Here is a 20,141-nt window from a genome sequence, read left to right as displayed (position 1 = left end):
AGGGGCAGGGTGCACGGGGTGGGTATGCAGGGGAGGGCCAGTTAGTGGCTAGTGGCCATGATGAGCTGCTGCCACATCAGGTCTAGGTGAGTGGCCATGATGGGTGGTTTGGCCATTCAGGTCTGCTCAGGACTCTTCAGCAGCCTGGGGAACCCAGGGCACACTAGGTGGTGTGCAAGAGCCTCCCTTACCTGCTGGGTTAGGGCTTTGCAGGCAGAGTCTGAACTCCCTCCCCAACAAGGGCTACTGTGTGGTCTGCTTCCTCCCTACCTGACTGTGGGTGAACAGCGTAAAGCTACTGTAAACCTAGGGTCCTTCTCTGCAGTACTGCAGCCTATCCACTCATTTCCCAGTCTGTATTTCTACATGCAATTATTCTGTCCCAAGTGCAGGACTTTGCACTTGTCCTTGCTGAATTTTATATGGTTGATTGTGGATCATGTTTTTCAGGCCTATCCTCCAGACTGTCTGCAACTCCACCCAATTTGGTGTCATCCACAAATTTGCTAAGTGTGTATTCAATCCCATCATTCAAACCATTAATTAAGATATTAATACCAGACCCAGAACAGACTGCTGGGGAACCTTCCTTGATACCTCCTCCCAGCTGGACACCGAGCCATTGATGGCTATTTGTTGAACACTCTGATCCAAGTAGTAATGTATCCACTTGATAGTACTTTCATCTAGTCATTCATCATTAGAAACTTGATCCTATCGTGACAGAATTCAGTGGAAGTCTTTTCAATGATTGCAGTCGGTACTGAATCAGGTAAAGGAGTCTGAGGGTTTCACACACTGTAATTTTGTAGGTGGTAACTTGCTTTGCAGAATTAAAGCTGATTTTAATTAAATAATTATCAAATGTCTTATAAACCGCTTACCTAATGTAATTACCTTTAGTGATACTTTCACTTTGGCACTTCACAGTTTTCTAAAAAGCAAGCCCTGTTTCATTGGGAAGTATTATCCCAATGTTAACACATGCACATCACATGTAATCATATATTAGCAGTAAGTATTGCATTTCATGTCAGCAGAAATTCTGACACCTATGCTCGTCTAGGAATTCCAGCAAATGACAATGAAATTATAACTATGTCAGGCAGTGGACTGTCAACGTATACAGAATGACTAATTCTAGAACTCTCAACATCTGCTCTGTCTTGTGGAAAAACTAATAATAACCTAAGATATTAGCCTGTTTGAAATTTAGCATCTACAAACTGAATTCAAGATGCATATATTAAAAGGGAATCTAAATGTATTGTTAAGCAAAGCTGATTAAAAATGTAAACAAAGCCAATGCCAAAATACATCTGAAGATCATTAAAGCTCTACTCCAACAGACAATTAAGCATGTGCTTAACTTTTCACCTGGAAAAAGTTCCAATTAAATCAAAGGGACCAAGCCTTTGCATAAATTTAAACAAAATATTTCAGGTGGAGCAAACTGTAAACCCTAAATCTAGTGAAATACCAAAGTATTAAAAGGGACTAGAAGACATTTTGGGAAGAATAATGGAAATTAATTGTTTCAGTTAATTTAAGCATTATTGTGGACTATTGACTGAAACAGCTATTCAATGTATAGTTATATTAAAGCAGGGTAAAATTGCACCTTAAAGGCTAACTATAAGATTTTTTATATATATATATACACACACACACACACACATACATATATACATATAAATACATATATACATACACACACACATATGTGTGTGTGTGTACACATATATATATATGACTATAATTAGTCTATAAAGTGCAAATCTACCCTGTTTTTTGCTTGAGTTCAGCTTAACACAGCTAATAACCTCTCTCTAACTGTATTAAGACAAAATAAACATTAGACTTCCAAAAAGGGGAGAAAAGATAGTATGAAAAAATAGTTTAATGACTAAATAAATCAGTATGTCCCAACCTAAACATTTAGGTTGTGACTCCTTGGGCATGTCTACATGAGATGCTAAATGTGCAGTAAATTAATTCTACTGTGCATTAGCATGTCATGGCAAAAGCCATGCTAATGCACTTAATGCGCAGTAGAATTAGTCTACTATGCATTAGTGTCACAAAAAATCCTGTGTGCTGGCACTACTGCACAGTAGTGTGGTGACTGCACATTTAGTTTAGTACCGTTATAACAAGTACTAAACTGAATGGTAGCCATGGTACATTAATGAACATGTAGACATGCCTCTTGTCTCCATAATGACCTAAAAATACAGAAGAGGATTACTTGTATTTATGCTGCTGGGACATGGAGAGGTTGAATTCATCATTTAGGAAACATACTTAGATTTATTGTGGTTACTCCAGGGATGAGTTTAGCACATCATTTGTGTTTTGTAAGCAGCCAAAACACTCCTATATTGCTGCATTTCAACTGTGGTATGACAGCAGTGAGGTGATTACCAATTTGTTATGGCTGTCTGCTGAGTGCTCAATAAATATCAGTATCTGTACGTGCATCTCTATCATAACAGCTTGCTAGCCTGGATGAAATCTAATATATAAGAACAGGAAGGACAGAGAATGGATGACTTTCCATTTGAAAGCTTCCAAAAATTCTTTCATTGCTTTTCTTAGAAGAAACATTTGTTTGAGTGATACCTCCAGAATCTATGCTAACATGCTAATACTGTGCAACTCTGTCCCTCTCTAGTGGATACACCACACATAGAGGCCTGCAGAGAGGTTTTACAGTCTGCTACTGCCTTTGATCTGCTGTGGTTAGTAATTCAGTTCTAGATTCATGCTTTTTATCCAGAGATCAATGTCCATTTAAACCCAGCCTAGGATTTCATTACATTAGCTTTCATAAAAGGGGGAGAAGATACCACTGCAGAGAGCCAGGTGTAGTCAGCCAGGTACCAGATCTGCTGGGCCTTTGACACCGTTCATGAATTGAGTTGCCAACTGTACCTTACTGCTTGATAGTGTAAAATGGCAGTCCCCATTCTGTTCCAAGGAAAGTTTGTACATGCTTTGTAGAAGACCAGAAGCTCCCTACTTCCTGGGGTTTGTCTTTATTACCAAATATAACTTATGATAAATATAATGACCAGCCTAACCTAATTCTCAGCTCCAGGTACCTGAAAGCTTTTACCTTAGAAATTATCTATCTATCCTGGATCTTAGCAACCTTTCTAAAGCCCACCCCCAATGATTTTATGCTTAGAATGAAAACTAACAAATCATAATTGCCTTAAGGAATTGGCGGAAGTTAGTTAGACAGGACAAAATGGGAATCCAGAAAACATGATATTGCTTGGGGACACTAATTTGCAGTATGACCATATGGGCTGCTGCAGAGCATTAACAGGCCAGTGCTACAATGCATGAGGTTCCCTTTCTTATCCTCATAACACCCTCACTTTCCATTATAAACCACTAAAGAGTTAATTCATTTATGACAGGCCTAATTATTTTTAATTCCTTTTTAATTTGAATCAAGATACCTCATCCAGTGGAACAAAGTATAACATGCGATCTTTGCACAATGGCATTTAAAAAGGGTTAAAGGAAAGAACTACTTTAAATAAAAAATGTTAATGTATTGTTTTATTTTGTGAAATGTTTCCATTTATTTTTGTTTTAAAATTACCTTGAGGAATAAGATATTTAAAAAGCCTGATTCTGCTCCCTGCAGAAGGGTGATTGTGCCTGAAATTCTAATCCTAATTCTAATTCTATGCCTACCCGAAAGCTTGCTAAGGACTTTTTTTACAACTTCTCAGTTGATTTAATGAAAGATATTTTATTAGATATTTCATCTACCCAAATGACCTTGCCTGCCTAATTCTGCTTCCCTCATTTACACCTCTGAAGAGTCTATTGAAGTAGAATGGGTTACTTAGATATAAATGGGGCAGAATATGGCCTAATAATAAAATCCTTATTAATCATTCAGATTTCAGAATATGCCCACTCTATAGTCTTGGTTTGATATCTGGGCCTGCCTGCTGTGAGGCAGAGGTATAATTTTGACACAATTTATCAGCCAACATTAGATCATGATTTACAGAAAAGTTCTTGTCTGGTTTTTTTTAGTCTCTAGAGAAGTAACAGATCCCTCTCTCAGCCATCACCTGCTTAGTGTTAAAATGTCTTTGGCAGCTCTAAACTATAAACAAAAAAGACTGAAAGCAGAAAAACAATGTTTATAATATGCTTATTTCAAAACCTCCACTATTTTGTGTAATACATAGTTGTCCAACACTATAAAGTACTAGCCTTTAAAATATTTTCATTTATGATTGAAAATATGCTGACTACAAATGTAAAGCAATACAAAAGAACTATAGGTATACTTTATTATCATCTTAGTGAAAAAGAGAAAGATATTTGGGTGGGACATGCTTAGGTTTTATTGTATCATTGCTGGAGAAAGCTATAGAACCTCATCTAAAATTTATAGCATTCCATAATAGACTAATGGATCAGGATAATTTCTGTTGTTCAGTAGCACAATTCCTAAATTAAAACTGAAACAATAAAATTAGTGTCTCATAACCTGCTCCATCTTTTTCAGAAATTGCAGCATCCTGCAATACCACAGTGATTAGTGGTTCTTATTTCCTTTTCTGTTTTTTTTAAGTCAGTGGGTCACATTTTAGTTGTTTGAGTATAACACCAAAGGTAGAACCTGGCTCAGGCTTCAGTTTCCAGAGAGTCAAAGTATCCCTAGGGAAGGGATCTGTTCCCTCCATTTCTTCTGATTTTACAATCTGTCATCCTGATCTATGCCAAAAGCAATGGAAATAGTTTGAGAATATTTTTTCTCACATTAATTTAGGACCAGATATTGACTCTACATAAACTCCTGTGCTGGGGAATTAGAAGTATCAGCAGCCACTGAACCTACCTGCAGGGCTGACCTGTATCCCAGGCAGCAGGAGGGAGGGAAAAGCAGCTTCTGTGTGTCGTCACTTTTCCCCGTCAAAAAGGTGGGCAGAGCCTTGGCTCTACACCTCTCAGTACTCTGGTCAGGCAGAAGTATTCTGGTACTGGTGTGGCCCAGATTACCCATCCTTCCTCCTCCTTTCTGGAGCAATAAGAAATCCAGGTACAGACTATCTCTGAGTTCAGTCTTATTCCTTTGGGGGCGGGACAACTATACTGTGACAGTTGCTCAGGGATTGCAGTGAAAGCACAATTTAAATTATAAGGGTAAAACCTGGTACAACTGAAAAAGTACAAGGAGCACATAGTCAAAGGGACCCACTAGAAAGAATGTGTCTGATCTTGGGATGACCCAAGCATCTGCAGGATCCATCAAAAAACAGTGAAAGTTGGGAATGTTTTGGTGCCTTCCAGGATCAGGCCCTTTTTTGGAGGATATATGTAGCTGCTGACATGCCATATGGTCCCCAGGTATGGGCAAATGTGCATTTGGAGTGGCTTCAAAAGGTGATGTGGGCATGAACTTGTAGGGATAAAACTGAGTGGGCATGAAGCAGGGCCAAAGTTGGAGTGGTTTTGGTACACTTATATCACTTCAGGTTTATGCACAGGGAACAATTAGACCATGGCAAATGCTCAGTCCCTCCACTTTTGAAGTTAATTGAAGTGTACATTTGTCTGTAGACCTGTTTCTTTAGAGAATGAGAGATCTCCTTGAAGTTGACGAGAATTTTGCCTGGAAGAATGGTGCCATTTATTAATATTTTATTAATAAATGACATTTATTAAAGCCATAAGGCCACATCTGCTTCTCTTTGAATCTTAGAATATTTCAAGGGTATGGAGTTATTCACAGACTACCTCAGATATGGCCAAGGTCATGTAAGGATTTCATTGCATTACTGCAGTGCACCATCTTCTGTGCCAGCCGCTTGCTGCTCTGCTACAGACTGCATTACCGTGCATCAGCAAATATGCCAACATGCTGCTATATTTAGTTTTTCAGACAGATTGCTAAAGTAGAGGATGTCAGTTTTTAATCTGACTTTATAAATTTGTAAGTAAAGTAAAAATGAACTCATTTCCTTTGACCCTGGTCTAGAATGCTTTCTGTTAATCATCTTGTGCTGTTTAGTGATAACTTTACATTATATCAAGGAACTCAAAATCTCAAGCCAAGTAGAATATTACGGCTAAGAGATATATTAGGAGGAATTAGGTTGCCTAGTTTCATTGTCAGGTTTATGCTTTGAGTTTAAAGGACTAGAAACTAGAAACATCACACTTTTTTTACACAGACACACACTCCTATCCAGGATTATCCTACAAAGAACAGGTCCTCTGTTACCTAGAGGAGTTACACGGATGTAGTCATGAAGGTCAGAACAGTGTCACAGGGATTTACTCTAGTGCTGTTGTTCCCCTCCCTTTGAAATTTTTTCTTAAGTTTCTTTGCCCTCTCCTTTTCACTTTTGCTGTGATGTCTTGCTCCTACGATATAAGTCTCCATTGCAAAATTTCTTAAAGGCAAGGGTCATATTTTATATCTTTGATAAAGGGAAAGGTTGAGATTTAGTGGTGGTATGATAGATTTTTGATATATACAGCTAAACACATTCAAACAAAAAGCACACTGTTTGAATTTAATTTTTATACCTTTTTTTTTTTTTTTTAAATATGGGCTACCAAGAGCCACAGACAAAACGTAATGTGATGCAAGTAAAAATAGCACAAGCAGCTCTTGCTTCTACAGTACTGTTGCTGGGTTTTGCAGTAATTTTTTTTTTAAGTGTGAAAGGGATCATTTTTCTCACAATCCCAATTTTTGTGCGTGTGTGTAAACACCCCCGATTTATTATTCAGTTTGAAAATTTTACTTCTAATTATTTAAGAGAATGTTTTACATATATTATGACCTACATTGTAAATTCTTCTTCATGTGTTTCTACTTTGCCTAGCATAACAGGACCCTCATCCTTAGCTGGATGTCATAGAAGATATCTATACCACATTCTGATTTGTGTATAAAAGGCTTGGCAGAGTCTTGAGAACATGTTCTGGCACTGTGCTCTGATTCTCCTGGTCTTTAGACTGATGCATGTTGTTTACACTACAAATTTGCAAAGCCAAGTGTAGACAGGAGGTCGGAGTTTATTTTTTTGGCAGCATGCCAGCGTCACTTAGAATACAATATGGATATCCCATTCCATGCTATTACTGCAATCATAAGTATTATTAGCAGGGATCCGGGTTTTTCATTCACTGTTGAAAAATGCAGATTTTCTCTTTAAAGGAGAAAAATGCAGGAAACGGAAGGTTTCTCCTTGCAGCATGAGTTCCAGCCTGCAAGGGGCTGGGGGGAGCAGGAGGAGGGTGATCAGGCAGGGGATGCCATGTGCACATGCACACATGCACGTGGCAGCCAGGTAGCATGAAAGAGCAGCTCCCACAGCTTGCTGCAGGTAAGGTGTGGGGGAGGGATTGAAGCCCACATAGTGACAGAGGGAGAGAGTTGGGCAGGGTTGGGGCTGGGGACACTGCCCAGCTGGGGTGGTGCATGGAGTTTGAGGTCTGGGGCCAGGGCAAGAATGCACAGCTGAAGAGCCTGGGCAGGGAGCAGGAGGGAGCTGCGGACAGCTCATTCAGGGGGCAGCTGGTGGGCTGGCTCCCTGTCACTGTGCACACTTCCAAGGGGAGACATAGGGAGCATGTACCCCCAGATTTGTGCATGGGGCAAAGGTGGATGCAGGCTGCCCACTGCAGGCTTGGGGCTCTCTGCCCTGATGCCCTCCCAGCAGGTGGTACCCGGTGCGGCAGGGCAGAGCAGGGTGCGAGGGCTTGGTGCCACCGCTGAGAACCCCACACTGCCATGGCAAGGTATTCCCTGCCCACCCGGCAGCAGCAGGGCTGGCAGCACAGAGTTGTACCCTTCACTGCCGGACACAGTCAGATAAACTGTGCCCAAGTTGGGGACCCCAAAACTGGGATTTTATTTTTATTTTTTTTGCAGAGAGTTTCAAACTTTTGCTTTTCACAAGTCTTAAAATTTATACCAGCCAACTGTTGATATATATTAGCTTTTCTACTCAACAGAATGACCTTTCTTCACTCAGTTCTGCCCAGTTCTTTGATCTCCAGCACAGGCTCCTACAGCTTGAGTTAAGGGGTGTTGTCATCTGCTAGTGAGCTATAACTGGCTGGACAGAACTAGAATATTGGGAATCAGAATTCCCAAGTATTGAAAAGCATCATTCACATGAGTAGTGACTTAGTGCTTGATGTAAGGTGCAAAATGGTTACGGCATAAATGTAATTTAAAAACTCCACAAAATATGACTCTTTATTTGGGTGCCTAAGTATTGTATGGGTAAACATTTTGCACACAGGGTTTTTACAGCAGATTAAGAGCTGCCATGCCAAAACATAAGCTTCATTTTTGTAACTAACTGTGATAGATAAAACATTTACTATAGAATTATAGAAAATTAGGGTTGGAAGAGACCTCAGAAGGTCATCTAGTCCAACCCCCTGCTCAAAGCAGGACCATTCCCAACTAGATCATTCCAGATGGGGCTTTATCCAGCTGGGCTTTATAAACCTCCAAGGATGGATATTCCACCACTTCTCTAGGTAACTTGTTCCAGTGCTTCACCACCCTCCTAGTGAGAGTTTTTCCTAACATCCAACCTAAACTTTCCTTGCTGCAACTTGAGGCCACTCCCTACTTGACTGTAGGGAACTGAACTCCCACCCTTGAGATTATTCATCTCTGCAGGCAATGACTATACACTAATTTACTGTTTAAGTTCCTTGATAATAAGCAATGTGTGTTCAGTTCAAATTTGTTGTCCAGAAAGAAAACTCTTTTACTACAACATACAGGATCAGTTAAAGAAAACAGGAAGTAGATTAAGAGCAGTAAGTCATCCCTTTACTAAATTATCTCTTACCAGTATTTCCTATTCTTTCCCAATGTATAACATCTTTAAAGTGTGCAATATTTTTTTACAATAATTATACTCATAAAAATATTAATTGCTTCAGGGACAGATGCTAACATGTAATTACATTTCTAACAATATTTATATGTGGGAAAAGGTTTTCCGGCGGTACTGAGTCGCTCTGAACAGCTATAGCATTTCTTAGAAAACCTTTTAAGTATTCTGATCAACATATAGTAAGGAACTGGCTTGGAAAATCCAGGAAATGGCATTTCAAAATTCTGTTATTTGTTTTTAAAAGGTAATAAAATACAAATGAAAGACAAAAATGAAGAGATGTGCTCTCCCTGCAGACAGTTGTGGTTTATGTAAAGAAATGATGAGAAACCAAGTACCTACATACTTCCCTGGCATGATTAGGGCAGCATTGCTGTCACTGAAAGGGAAAGGGAAGTGATTTCCTTATTTCCACTCCAGCTTGTACTGTCAATTATTTTAGGAACACCACAGCTAATCAGTTCCTTCCTCATTCAAGTTAGAAGTGTGACTCCACATTAAGTGGATGATAACTTGGTTGTGGGTGGGGAAGAAGGTGATGAAGCACTGAGCAGTTCCAGAACTAACTAGACTTTTTTTCTTCTGGCCATGACAGCTATGAGAGAGAGAGAAATGTGGTAGGTGTGGGGGAGTAAACTGATTCAGGCTGGAAGAATAGGGGATATCTAGGGAAAAGGAGAAAAATAGCAAGGAAAAATTAAAGAAATGGGGAAGTCATGCTCAACTGAATAGCGTAAAGGAGAGAAAAGCAATTCATAGAAATGAACTAGGAAGAAGAAGTATTGCAATGCAGTATATTATTTGAGAGGGGGAAGCAGTGGGGGCTGGGGGTGGCAGGAGGAGTAACAGTTTTCCTTCTCTATGACTTTTTGAGAATTCAAATATTTCTCCTGTTTTGAATCAGGTGAAGAAAACCAAAAAACAAAGTCATTGGACCCAATCTGATTTGTTGGGGTTTTTTTATTTCAGATAATTTAAAAATATTTCATTTAGATTTCAACCTTTTAAAAACATTTTACTATAAATTTACTTAAATTTCAAAATAAACTGTTTAACTTGAAAAACAGTACTTTTAATTTTGAAAAAATATTTTTTTTAAATCATTTTGATACACACATTTTCCTGCAAATTGGTTGAAATGGAAATTTGTTGAAACCGAATCATTCCCTGGTAAAAGTTTTTTTATTTTCTATAAATCAGTATTGTATGACAAAAATGTTCCATTGAGAAATTTGTTAGCTGTTCTAATTAATAACAGATTTCAGTGGACAAAATTCCATTTCAGTGGTCAGACTGTGTCAGAAAATCATTTTGCTTCAGTCTCAGAGCATTTTTGGCATTAGATTTGCAGAAAGTTTTTTCGTCTAAGACAGATGCTGAACGTTATCATTCTTGCGGAGACAAAAGAAAAGAAAAGCAATAAAGAAATTTTCCACTGTCAAAAACAGAAGTGTATTCAAATAATCAGTTGTGTTTAAAATGTACGTGCTAGTGACATGAACTCTTCTTTTTCTTCGGAAATGTCTTAGTCAAGCCCTTAGTCCAACATAAAGATGTTGATCTAAATAGATACTTTAATAAAGAACCAAAAAATATTCAATGCAAATCAAAATAAATCAATGCCACCATTTGATGGAAGCTATTTAGCTTTGGAAAAAAATATAGTCATATTTTTCTTAGGGAAGTTTAAGCATGAAGCGGATACAGCAGATAAAGTTAATGTGCACAAAAATGTAAGATTAGAAATATTTAGAAAAAGATGCATTGAACAGTTAGCAACCCTTACATTCTGTTGATCTAATAGTTAAGTAGATGAATGCAGAGCTACCAATTAAGACCTCAGTTTTCTAGGCCAGAGTGCCAGCCTTTTCACTAGATCAGCACCTTTGCCAGCTGATCCACTGAATCAGATACATTAGCTGCAAAACAATTCAGCTCCATGTTTCTACTAAAGTGTCCCTTGGAAAGAACTGAGGATGCAATTCTGGAACAGAGGGTAATGGGAATTTAAAAAAATAAGAGAACACAAGGTTAGCAGACTAGTTTAAGCCAGCTTCCCAGGCATTAAGCATACAAGTGCGGTAATAAAGGGACAAAAATAATGAAAATGAAAATCCACAGTCGTTTAGCTTTAATCAGCCTTCAATACTCTGCTGTTTCAGTCATGAAAAATATAAAATCATTTTTTTGAGTGGATCCAAAAAATCCTGTAATTTATAATTTGAGAAATGGTTATTTGGCAAAATGATTTATCTAGCCTTTCTTGAAACTCGTTTGCAAAATTGTGCCAGTAGGATCAAAAACCAATATCTAATCTCTCCTATTTGGGAAACAGCTATAATTCTCTATATTTCTTTATTGTGCTCAGTTACCGTTAAGAAAGCCATTAATGCCTCACGTAATTATAATCAGTCACAAAATAAATGACATCCTGCTGCTAAATAAACAAACATACCATAAATTCTTGATAGCCACATTAGTTGGCCAGTGACCTATCCTTGATAATCTGCACATGGCTTTGCCAAAGTCCTCATAAAGACAAATACACTTGAAGACAGTGCCCAAAAGGATACCATCCCTTTGAAAACTGGCAAATTTTACATCACTGATTGCTGTAGCTGTTCAAGGGCATTCAGAAATAAAATGACTCCAACTGCAAGTATAGATAAGACTGCTGCCAGGCTGCTCATTACAGAATATATTGTGAACATAAGGTAAACCAATATATTAATTGCTATCAGCAGATTCAACAACAAATACATTTAGATTCTCATATGCATCTTTAATACATTCATATATCTCACACTGATACTGACTCCACAGAAATACTTCATTTCTTCCTGCTATTTCAGCACTCACTTTGAAACCTGCAAGTCCAAAGTAGCAGAATTTTCAACTTTTCTACAGTCTAAGATCAGAACAACTAAAGTGTGGGTGCCTTTCTCCAGCTGTGTGACTCAAAGTGAAGAGCCTCAGAACCTTATGGAGTCAATGAAGAGAGCTAGGCACCTCCAAATGGCCATCCAGACTGCCTAGGCACAGTTACGCAGAGCCAGCCAACACACAACATTGTGCACAAGGCTCTTCCTGAACATCCACTCCACCTCAGAGCTTAGGCATTCTGACTATTCAGGATGCAAAGGAGAGGCACATAATTGCCACCACAGGCAATGTATGAATGCTAAGTGGTTGGAACACTCCCCTGCAAAGTGGAAGACTTGGTCATAAGGACTCTTTAGCTAACGGGACTCAAACTCACATCTCTTATGTTCCATCCCTCCTAACAACCAGGCCACCCCCAACAACCCGGACAGGACGGGACAGCACAGGACTGGACCCAGGCAGCCTCTGCCTGTCCTGTCCCTTAGCTAGAGTTGCTCCTTGGTCACAGGTAAGTGCTGCAAAGTGCTGCAGCCTGCTGTGTCCCTTGCCCAGCTCTGAGATTCCCCGCAGGGCTGCTGGCCCTGCTCTCTGTGGCAGCAGGGCCAGCACCTGCTCCCTGCTCCTGCTCAACCCCAGCTCTGTCTATTTGTAGGCACTGGGGTGAAGCACCTCTGCCACATGGCTCCCCATCCCTGGCCATGCCCCTGTCCTGGGCGCTGCTGGCAGCTCTCCAGGGCTGGCATCACAGGGATAACCATGTGGGGGCCCAGAGAGCTGGTACACGGAGCATGTCCAGCACATCATCCCTGTCTAGCCCTGGCTGTGCCCACCCCAATCCCAAGTGTCCAGGCCCCCAGCTGGACCCGGGAGGAGGTACGCAACCTTGTGGCACTCTGGGGCAGGACTGACATCCAGAGGCAGTTTACACAGTGTGGGTGCTTGAATGCCCACATTTATGAGGCCATTTCTGCCAGGATATGTGCACAAGGCCACTCAAGGATGGCACTGCAGTGCTGTGTGAAGGCCAAGGTGTTGCAGACACCGTGGGTGGCCATGACCGACTTCAGTCATCAGTTCAGGCATGCCCGGAAGACCATGCCCTTCACACATGAGCTGACCTGCATTTTGGTGCCCCAGGAGACGGGCTGCACCCCAGCGAGTGCCACCAGCAGGGGAGGCCTGCCCTTGCCCACACCCTGCCCTGATGCCTCTGGAGGTACATCACCAGAGGAGGGGACCTCAGGCCTTCACCGCGCCCCCCCACCCCATCCCCCCTGGCTGCTGCACCCACTGGCAGCTCAGGGAGTCCTGCCCAGTGGCTGCCTCGCCTTCAGCCCAGATTCACACCGCACCATGAGGAATGGCCAGCCACACCACTACTGACCACCAGCTCCTCCCAGGTCTGCATGCTGCCGGCCATGAGCACTGGGCTCAGCCAGACACTATCACTAACAGGGAGCCCCATGCCAAGCCGCCAGCCTCAGTAGCCCCAGACATGTGGCAAGTCCTGCACTGAAGGAGGGTCCTCCCAGTCCCTGGCTCTGCCCCTGGCCCTAGCCCCTGCCCCTGCCCCCCTCTCCCCTGGCCCCAGGTTCCCCCCTACAGAGCGTGCAGAGAAGCAGGACACAATTCAAAACTTTGTTGAACAGCCTGTGTCCCTGAAGCTGGGTGGGCACAGGATTCTCATGCTGGGGAAGGTGTTGATACCAGCAGCGAAGTCTTCCTCAGCAGCGGGGGGCACATACGTGTAGCGCTGTGGCCGCCTGCGGCAGCTTGCTGCTGCCACACTCCCACCACTGACAGCACTGTTACTGCCTGCAGCAGCTCACTGTGCCCCCCCTGCCCCCCGCCCAGCCTCCGGGTGCATGTGGCATTCATGCAGTGGTGTTAGGTTTGACCTAGAAACCACTACACATAGCCCAAGCAAAAGTCTCTGTTCTGTAACTAATGCTCAATTGCAATGATAAGGAGAAGACAGTCTTAGATAAAGGAGGCTTGAAAACAAAAACAGAATTAGTGGAGTAGGGCAAAGAGCTGATTTAAATATTAAGATTCACACCCCTAGGTGGGGAGAAAGTATGCTAATGAAACATACATGTATGGAAATGAGATACATAGCTAAAACACAGGTATAGAGACATGCTCAGTAAAGAACTCCTTGCGTCACTCCCTTATAACCAATTAGCAAACAAGAATGCTTATGAAGGTCCAATACTCCTGTATAAAAGATGCTCATAGTTAAGACTCTATGTGCTTGTTACGTGAAATTATTCCGCTTGCACCTTGTATTGCTAGCAATAAATCTTTATACTTTCACCCCTGGTATCTTTATTGGCTTTTGCATACCGGGCACGATCCCAGATTTGAGCTGGGGCTCAACAGTGGGAGCACTGGGCCTGGCTGGAGGCCCTGGAGCAATGCCATGTGGAGCTGCCCCAGCAGCAACTAACCAGTCAGGGCTGGGCACTGGAGCCCATGTCCAGGCCCCCCCATGCCAGGCCTCCAGCCCTGGCCCCACAGGGCCCCTGGGTCCCACCCGCCTCCCCACAGCAAGTCTCCATCTGGGCCTTGGAGGAAGGTCTCCACTGCCTCCCGCCTTCCTGGGCTGCTGGGAAATGGAGTCCAGATGCTGGCTGGATCTGCCATTTTGTCCACCCCTTCCCTAACCACTAAGCTACTAAGATTAAAACATGGGAGTTTCTTCTGAAACTTGTGCTCAGGTACACATGTATCTTCCTGCTTATAAGCTATACACATATGATTACACATCAAGACTTCAGAATAACAAAAATACTTAAGTGCCAAAGTGCTTAACTGACGGTCTATGCAGCCAGAAGACTATTATTTAAGTGCACAGAGTGTGACAGAATTCTACCCTAAGTGTCTAGGGGTTGGCAAGCTATCACCTGTGGTGCTGGAGGCAGCAGATGGGTGCTTTCCAGTGTTGCATCGCATCTGGTTGATGCAGAAAAGCAGCTATGGTAGCATTTGGGTCCTAATACATTCTGCCTTGGACCCAAGATTAACGGTTGTTAACAACTATGGAGTGAAGAGATTAGCAGGAATCAAGTAGATAATAATGAGCCACAAAGTCAATTGATTCTGTTGGCTTTATTTGAGCAGAAATAAGGCTGTCCATACCAAGCAGTTGAGCCTGCTAAACATTGCCAACCATCAGATGAACATTTGTGAACAATAGTACAAAACTGTGTAAAGCTATAGCACCAAACAAAATGCACAACTTAAGTCTGGTATTCAGAAATTCCTATGGATGTATCATTAGGATATATAAATACTTTCATTATATATCTACATTATGCCTCAATAAACTTTCAGGAGAGTGTTACTCATAAACAATACAATGTCTTCTGTAGAAGACAATGGACTTACCTGCTTTCTCTCTGCTCAGTTTCTGAAAAAGCAGCTGTAAGAAAAAAAAAGTTGTTTTTTTTAGTTTACCAATAATATATTTTGCCAAATAGGTTTAGGATATAGAATTAACAACAATAAGAGTAGATTTTGAACATGGATACATCATTATAATCTTTTTTGGCCATTGGAACCCTGAACTCTTAAGAAAAGGCACTGGAAACAAAATACTTATTTTTTTTTAAACTTCTATTAGGGACCCGATTCATAAGTGTAACAGCCAACTGAGGGATTTAGCTAATATTAAAAAGTATTTGATCTTTCCGATTCAAATCTCCCATAGTAGCTGAAAAATATGAACATGGTGTTAAAGTCATGTTCAGATGCTCCTTTGGATCTGTCACTTCCCCCATGCAAGGATTTTATCTTCAAAATAAGTTAATGTCCTCATTTTGAAAGCCAGTGACTAAATATTATTTATCAGTCATCCTCCCCATATACAGAACTAGGTATTATGACAAACATAAAATCTCTCCAGGAAATGAACTTTGGAAACAAAATGAGTTTAATATAAAATGTGCAGTTTCATTTAATTTATGAGTTTCTGATTCTACTGGATGCCAGTGAGTTTATAGGTACAAACCACTCTGAGTTTGTAGGCGTATGGAGATATAGCTACTCTTATTTCTTGCTATCACACATCCTTTGATCCTGTCACATGATAGTCTCCATATGGACAACCATCTGCACTTAGACCTCAGAAGCTTTAAACTGCTCTATCATCATTCCTGTAACACACTTCCTCTTCAGCCTTGATGAGGATCATCCATGCAAAGATAACTTCAAATAAAAATTTCCTTGAAGCTTTTATATTATATGGTTTTAATGAGTTTTGGCGAGATATTGAGAATTTTCCCCTGTCAAATACAAGGGAGAACTGAGTTAGGAATTGGTCTTTATATTGCACCCTTTTTTGGTGAGGGAGCCTGAAGTTTCCATCTTTATTAAATACATGCATGTGTTTTCATAAATACAGCAAGTTAAATAAACAGTTAAATAATTTCTGTTATACCTTAAATAAAGTATAAATTTTGACAGTAGATCCTGTATTCAAGCACCCAGATCCAAAAGCACCATTAACTCCATCAGCTAGCCCTTCTAAGTTTTACTTGGTTAGAGAGGAAGGCACCAGTAGGTATATGGACACTCCAAACCATGGGCAACCAAGCAGGAGCTGATCTGTGGGGGATGGGGTTGAGGGTACAGTTGCACCCCACTTTAATTCCTGCTCCAGTGAAAGTTTAAAACAAACAGCCTGGCGTGGACAGCCTCATTTCTACTCAAACAGAACCGAAAGAGTCAATTGACTTTGACTCATTATTGTTAACAACCCTTAATCTTCCTTTAGTCAAGCTAGCCTTTCTTCTACCATTATCCTGTTATCTATTCCTGGTAATGTTCCTCTGCTCACCTCCAGCATCTCCAATAAAGGTATATTACTACCTAGGAACCTGTACTGGACAGTGTCATGCCAGGTCATGGGTGGCCAGGTGTGGGGGTCACCCAGTATCTGAAGAAGCAATCAAGATCCAAGGGGAGTGGGCAGAGTCCAAGTGTAGGGGAGCTGGGAGGCCAGAAGCCAGGAGGTCCATCTAAAGAACCAAGTCAGAGATGAAGAGGATCAGACAGAGCACAGGTTCACAAGGCCTAAAAGCAGGTTAAGCTGTTCTGTGGGGCCAGGGGCATGAGGGGTGATGGGATTTGGGGTTGTGGGGCTGAAATGGGATTAAGGGGGGGTGGGAGCAAGAAGGATTGTGGGTGAGAGGTGCTTAGGGGATATGACGGTTGTCGCAGAGTACCTGGGTACCCTGCTCCTAAAGAGGAGAAACTGCTAGGTAAAGAGCCCTAGCAGTAAGTAAAGAGCACAGCTGTTGGTTACCAGGAGCAACTGGAGCTCACAAGCGACCCACACCTGCCAGTGGTCAGCTGAATAAAAGGGGCAGGGCCTGGCTCCCTTATAAACCCCAGGGGCTGAGGCCAGAGGGCAGTTCCCTGCCAGCAGCCGGAGAGGAAGGAGCTTTCCCTGAGCAGAGCTGCGAGGAGAGGCCTGATCGCAGGTACAGCCCATGCCGGATAAAGGATGGCACACCCCTGGGGTGTTTGAGTAACGCAGTTTTAGCCAGGTGGCTTTAAGTTCTGTTATAGCCAAGGGGGCTTGTGTTTGTGTTGCTGTTTGTCACCGGTGGTTTGGGTGAGGCTATTAGGGGTTGGAGGAAGCCTCATAGGGGCCCACAGCAGTGTGAGGACCTCAGTGCCAGTGAGGGCACAGCATTCAGGGTGCACTGACCCCAGCCCCAGAAAGGGGGCAGTTGAGAGGCCCCAGAGAGAGAGGCATTGATGGGAAGCCCCAATGCAGGTGCAGTGAGCCCCAGGAGAGGGGGCGGCATTGTGGAGAAGGCCCAGAGAAGAGGGCGCAATTGTGAGACAGGGCCGTGGAGAGCCCTAGCACCGGAGAGGGCACAGATCAAAAGAGGTAGGGGCCAGATTATAGCAGGGCTGAGACCTAACAACGTCTATTCCATCTACGAGGCTTGGGGTGTGGTACAGGGGTAGCTGGAGCCACGCATAGCCCATAAGGCTAGGGTGCCCCTGAAGCACCCATTGCAGGGCGGGACCCACAAGGGGTCTGTGAGTCCACGGGGTCAGATATTACAGCAAACCATGTCCAAGAGGACATAAGGCAGCCTCCCATATAGTTAATCTCCATCAAAGACGTGGCGGGCGAGAAGTGAGGGTGCCCTTTGGGCCAACTTGGCACGGGAAGGGGTCCTTGGGGAGATCACGACCATCCTGTAGGACCTCGCGCCATGACAACGGTATACAGTGAGGTTTAAATATTCAAGGGGACAGTGGATGGATCAGTGGGGTGCAAGGGGGTTGGGGGTATGCTGGACTTGGGGCACAATAGGATGGAGCTGAGCATGTGGATATGTGGGATAATAAATGACAGAGTGGAGCCAGGGGGCCACTTCAGGTAACAGAGCCAATGCCTAGAGGGCAGTGAGGGGCATGGTAGAGTGTCTAGGGCAGGGGTAGGCAAAATGCAGCTCATGGGCTGGATCTAGTCCTCCAGTTCACGGGCAGGCACCCATGAATTAATTGTATCTGGCTTGGCCTGTGACTGCCCCTGCTGCACTCTGCATGGGGCCAAGCCCCACCCACTTCCACTGTGGCAGAGCACTGTGTTCCCACAGCTTCCAGGTGGGGCTGCTGCTGCTGCAGCTGCCTCCGGAAATGCTTGGCTCCCCCAGCCTCCAGTGGCTCCTCCTCCTTTCACTGCTGCAGCACTCTGAGCAGCAGGTAGGGAAGTGACAATGGTAAGGTGCAACTGAGTGGGAGCCCAGAGCATGGTGCCAGGCCTGGCAGGAGTGTGGAACTCAGACACTGGAGCCAGGGTTGTCTGGTGTGCAGAGCCATGGGACCTGTGCTGGGCAGAAGCGTTGGCAGAAACGTGCAGAGTGGCAGGAGCACAGAGTCTGGGTTGGTAGAAGCATGCAGCCTGAGTTGGCGGGAGCATGGGGTCAGCCCGGTTTCACTGCGCAGGACTCTCAGCAGCTGATGTGCAACTCCTGGGACTTGGGGACAGGGGGGGCCTTGTGTGATGAAGCCAGCAGCCTTCCCCACTCCCTGCTGTCATGTGCAGCTCCTGGGCCTCAGTTGGGAGTGGCAGGGAGCCCCCGTGATGGAGCTAGGCCCCACTCCCTGCTGCCTTAGTGGGAGCCCAGAGCATGGTGCCAGAGCTGGTAGAAGTGTGTGGCTGTGAGAAGCACGTGGCATCAGGGAGCAGGACAAGGCTGGCCAGCAGGGAGCAGGACCAGGCACATGGCATCAGGGAACAGGACCAGGTGGGCCCAGCTTCATCATGCAGGTCTCCCTGCAGGTCATAAGTGCCCAGAGGGCCAATTGCCTGCTGCTGCCACCGGTGTTAGGGGCTGTGCGCCATGTGGGGGGCATGTGGGAAGGGGCCTGTGACAGGTCGCCCTCCCCAGCGCCATCTTCCAGATCATCTGTGCCTTACACGGGACACCCTTGGAGCCCTCTTGGACCTCTGCTGTCCTGCTCTAATCTCCCCTGCCACGTCTTGATGTTATTAGTGTGCGAGCGGGAGACTACCGATCCTATTGTGTATGTTGAGGGTCTCTCCTATAAGGTTCTGACCCCGTACCTAAGCCTCATGGGCTATGCATGGCTCCTACCACCCCAATACCACGCCCCAATTTCCTTGCAGATGGAATAGACGTTGTTCAGTCTCTTTCTGTCTCCCTCCTTCCACGCCCTTCTCTCGGGCCTTCCCTGTAGTGCCGCCCTTCTCTGGGGCTTTTCTACCATGCCGCCCTCTCTCAGGGCTTTTCTACCATGCCGCCCTCTCTCGGGGCTCCTCAATAATGCTGCCCCCCTTCTCCGGGGCTCACCACACTGCTGCCCCCTCCTCTGGGGCTCACCACGCCTGCACTGGGGCTTCTCCACAACGCCCCCTTCTCTGGGGCTTCTCAGCTGCCCCTCTTCTCCGGGGCTCACCGCACTGCTGCCCCCTTCTCCAGGGCTCACCATGGCCACACTGGGGCTTCTCCCCAATGCCCCCTTCTCTGGGGCTTCTCAGCTGCCCCTCTCTGGGGCTGGGGGTCTATACACCCTGAATACTGCACCCTCACCGGTGCTGGGGTCCCCACACTAGTGTGAGTCCCCTATGAGGCCTCCTCCATCCCGTGATAGCCTCACCCAAACCTCCGGTTATAAACAACATAACAAAACACAAGCCCCTAGGCTATAACATAACTTAAAGCCGCCTGGCTTATAGCCGTCATCCTTTACCTGGCTTGGGCTGTACCTGCGGTTCTCGCCTCATTGCTCGGGGAGCTCCTTCTTCTCTGGCTGCTGGCAGAGAACTGCTGCCTGGCCTCCTGCCTGTGGTTTTTA

The 20,141-nt window shown here is 44.0% G+C and overlaps 1 protein-coding gene across 4 annotated transcripts in view; it reads right to left on the bottom strand.

Moving 5' to 3' along the window:
- Positions 1–20,141, bottom strand: part of STARD13 (StAR related lipid transfer domain containing 13) — a 499,481-nt gene that overhangs the window by 246,758 nt on the left and 232,582 nt on the right. For all 4 annotated transcript variants that reach the window (XR_003094657.1, XM_025207089.1, XM_025207090.1 and 1 more), the window contains one exon: positions 15,186–15,219. Coding sequence is in view for 3 of the 4 variants with exons in the window: in XM_025207089.1 (XP_025062874.1) it covers positions 15,186–15,219 (34 nt within the window). In the remaining variant the exon portion in view is untranslated. The remainder of the gene's footprint in view (positions 1–15,185; positions 15,220–20,141) is intronic.

This window comes from Alligator sinensis, unplaced genomic scaffold, assembly GCF_000455745.1.
Source record: "Alligator sinensis unplaced genomic scaffold, ASM45574v1 scaffold406_1, whole genome shotgun sequence".
Taxonomy (NCBI): Eukaryota; Metazoa; Chordata; order Crocodylia; family Alligatoridae; genus Alligator; species Alligator sinensis.
Note: the sequence above shows the minus strand (reverse complement) of the source record. Positions and strands in the feature narration are given on the sequence as shown.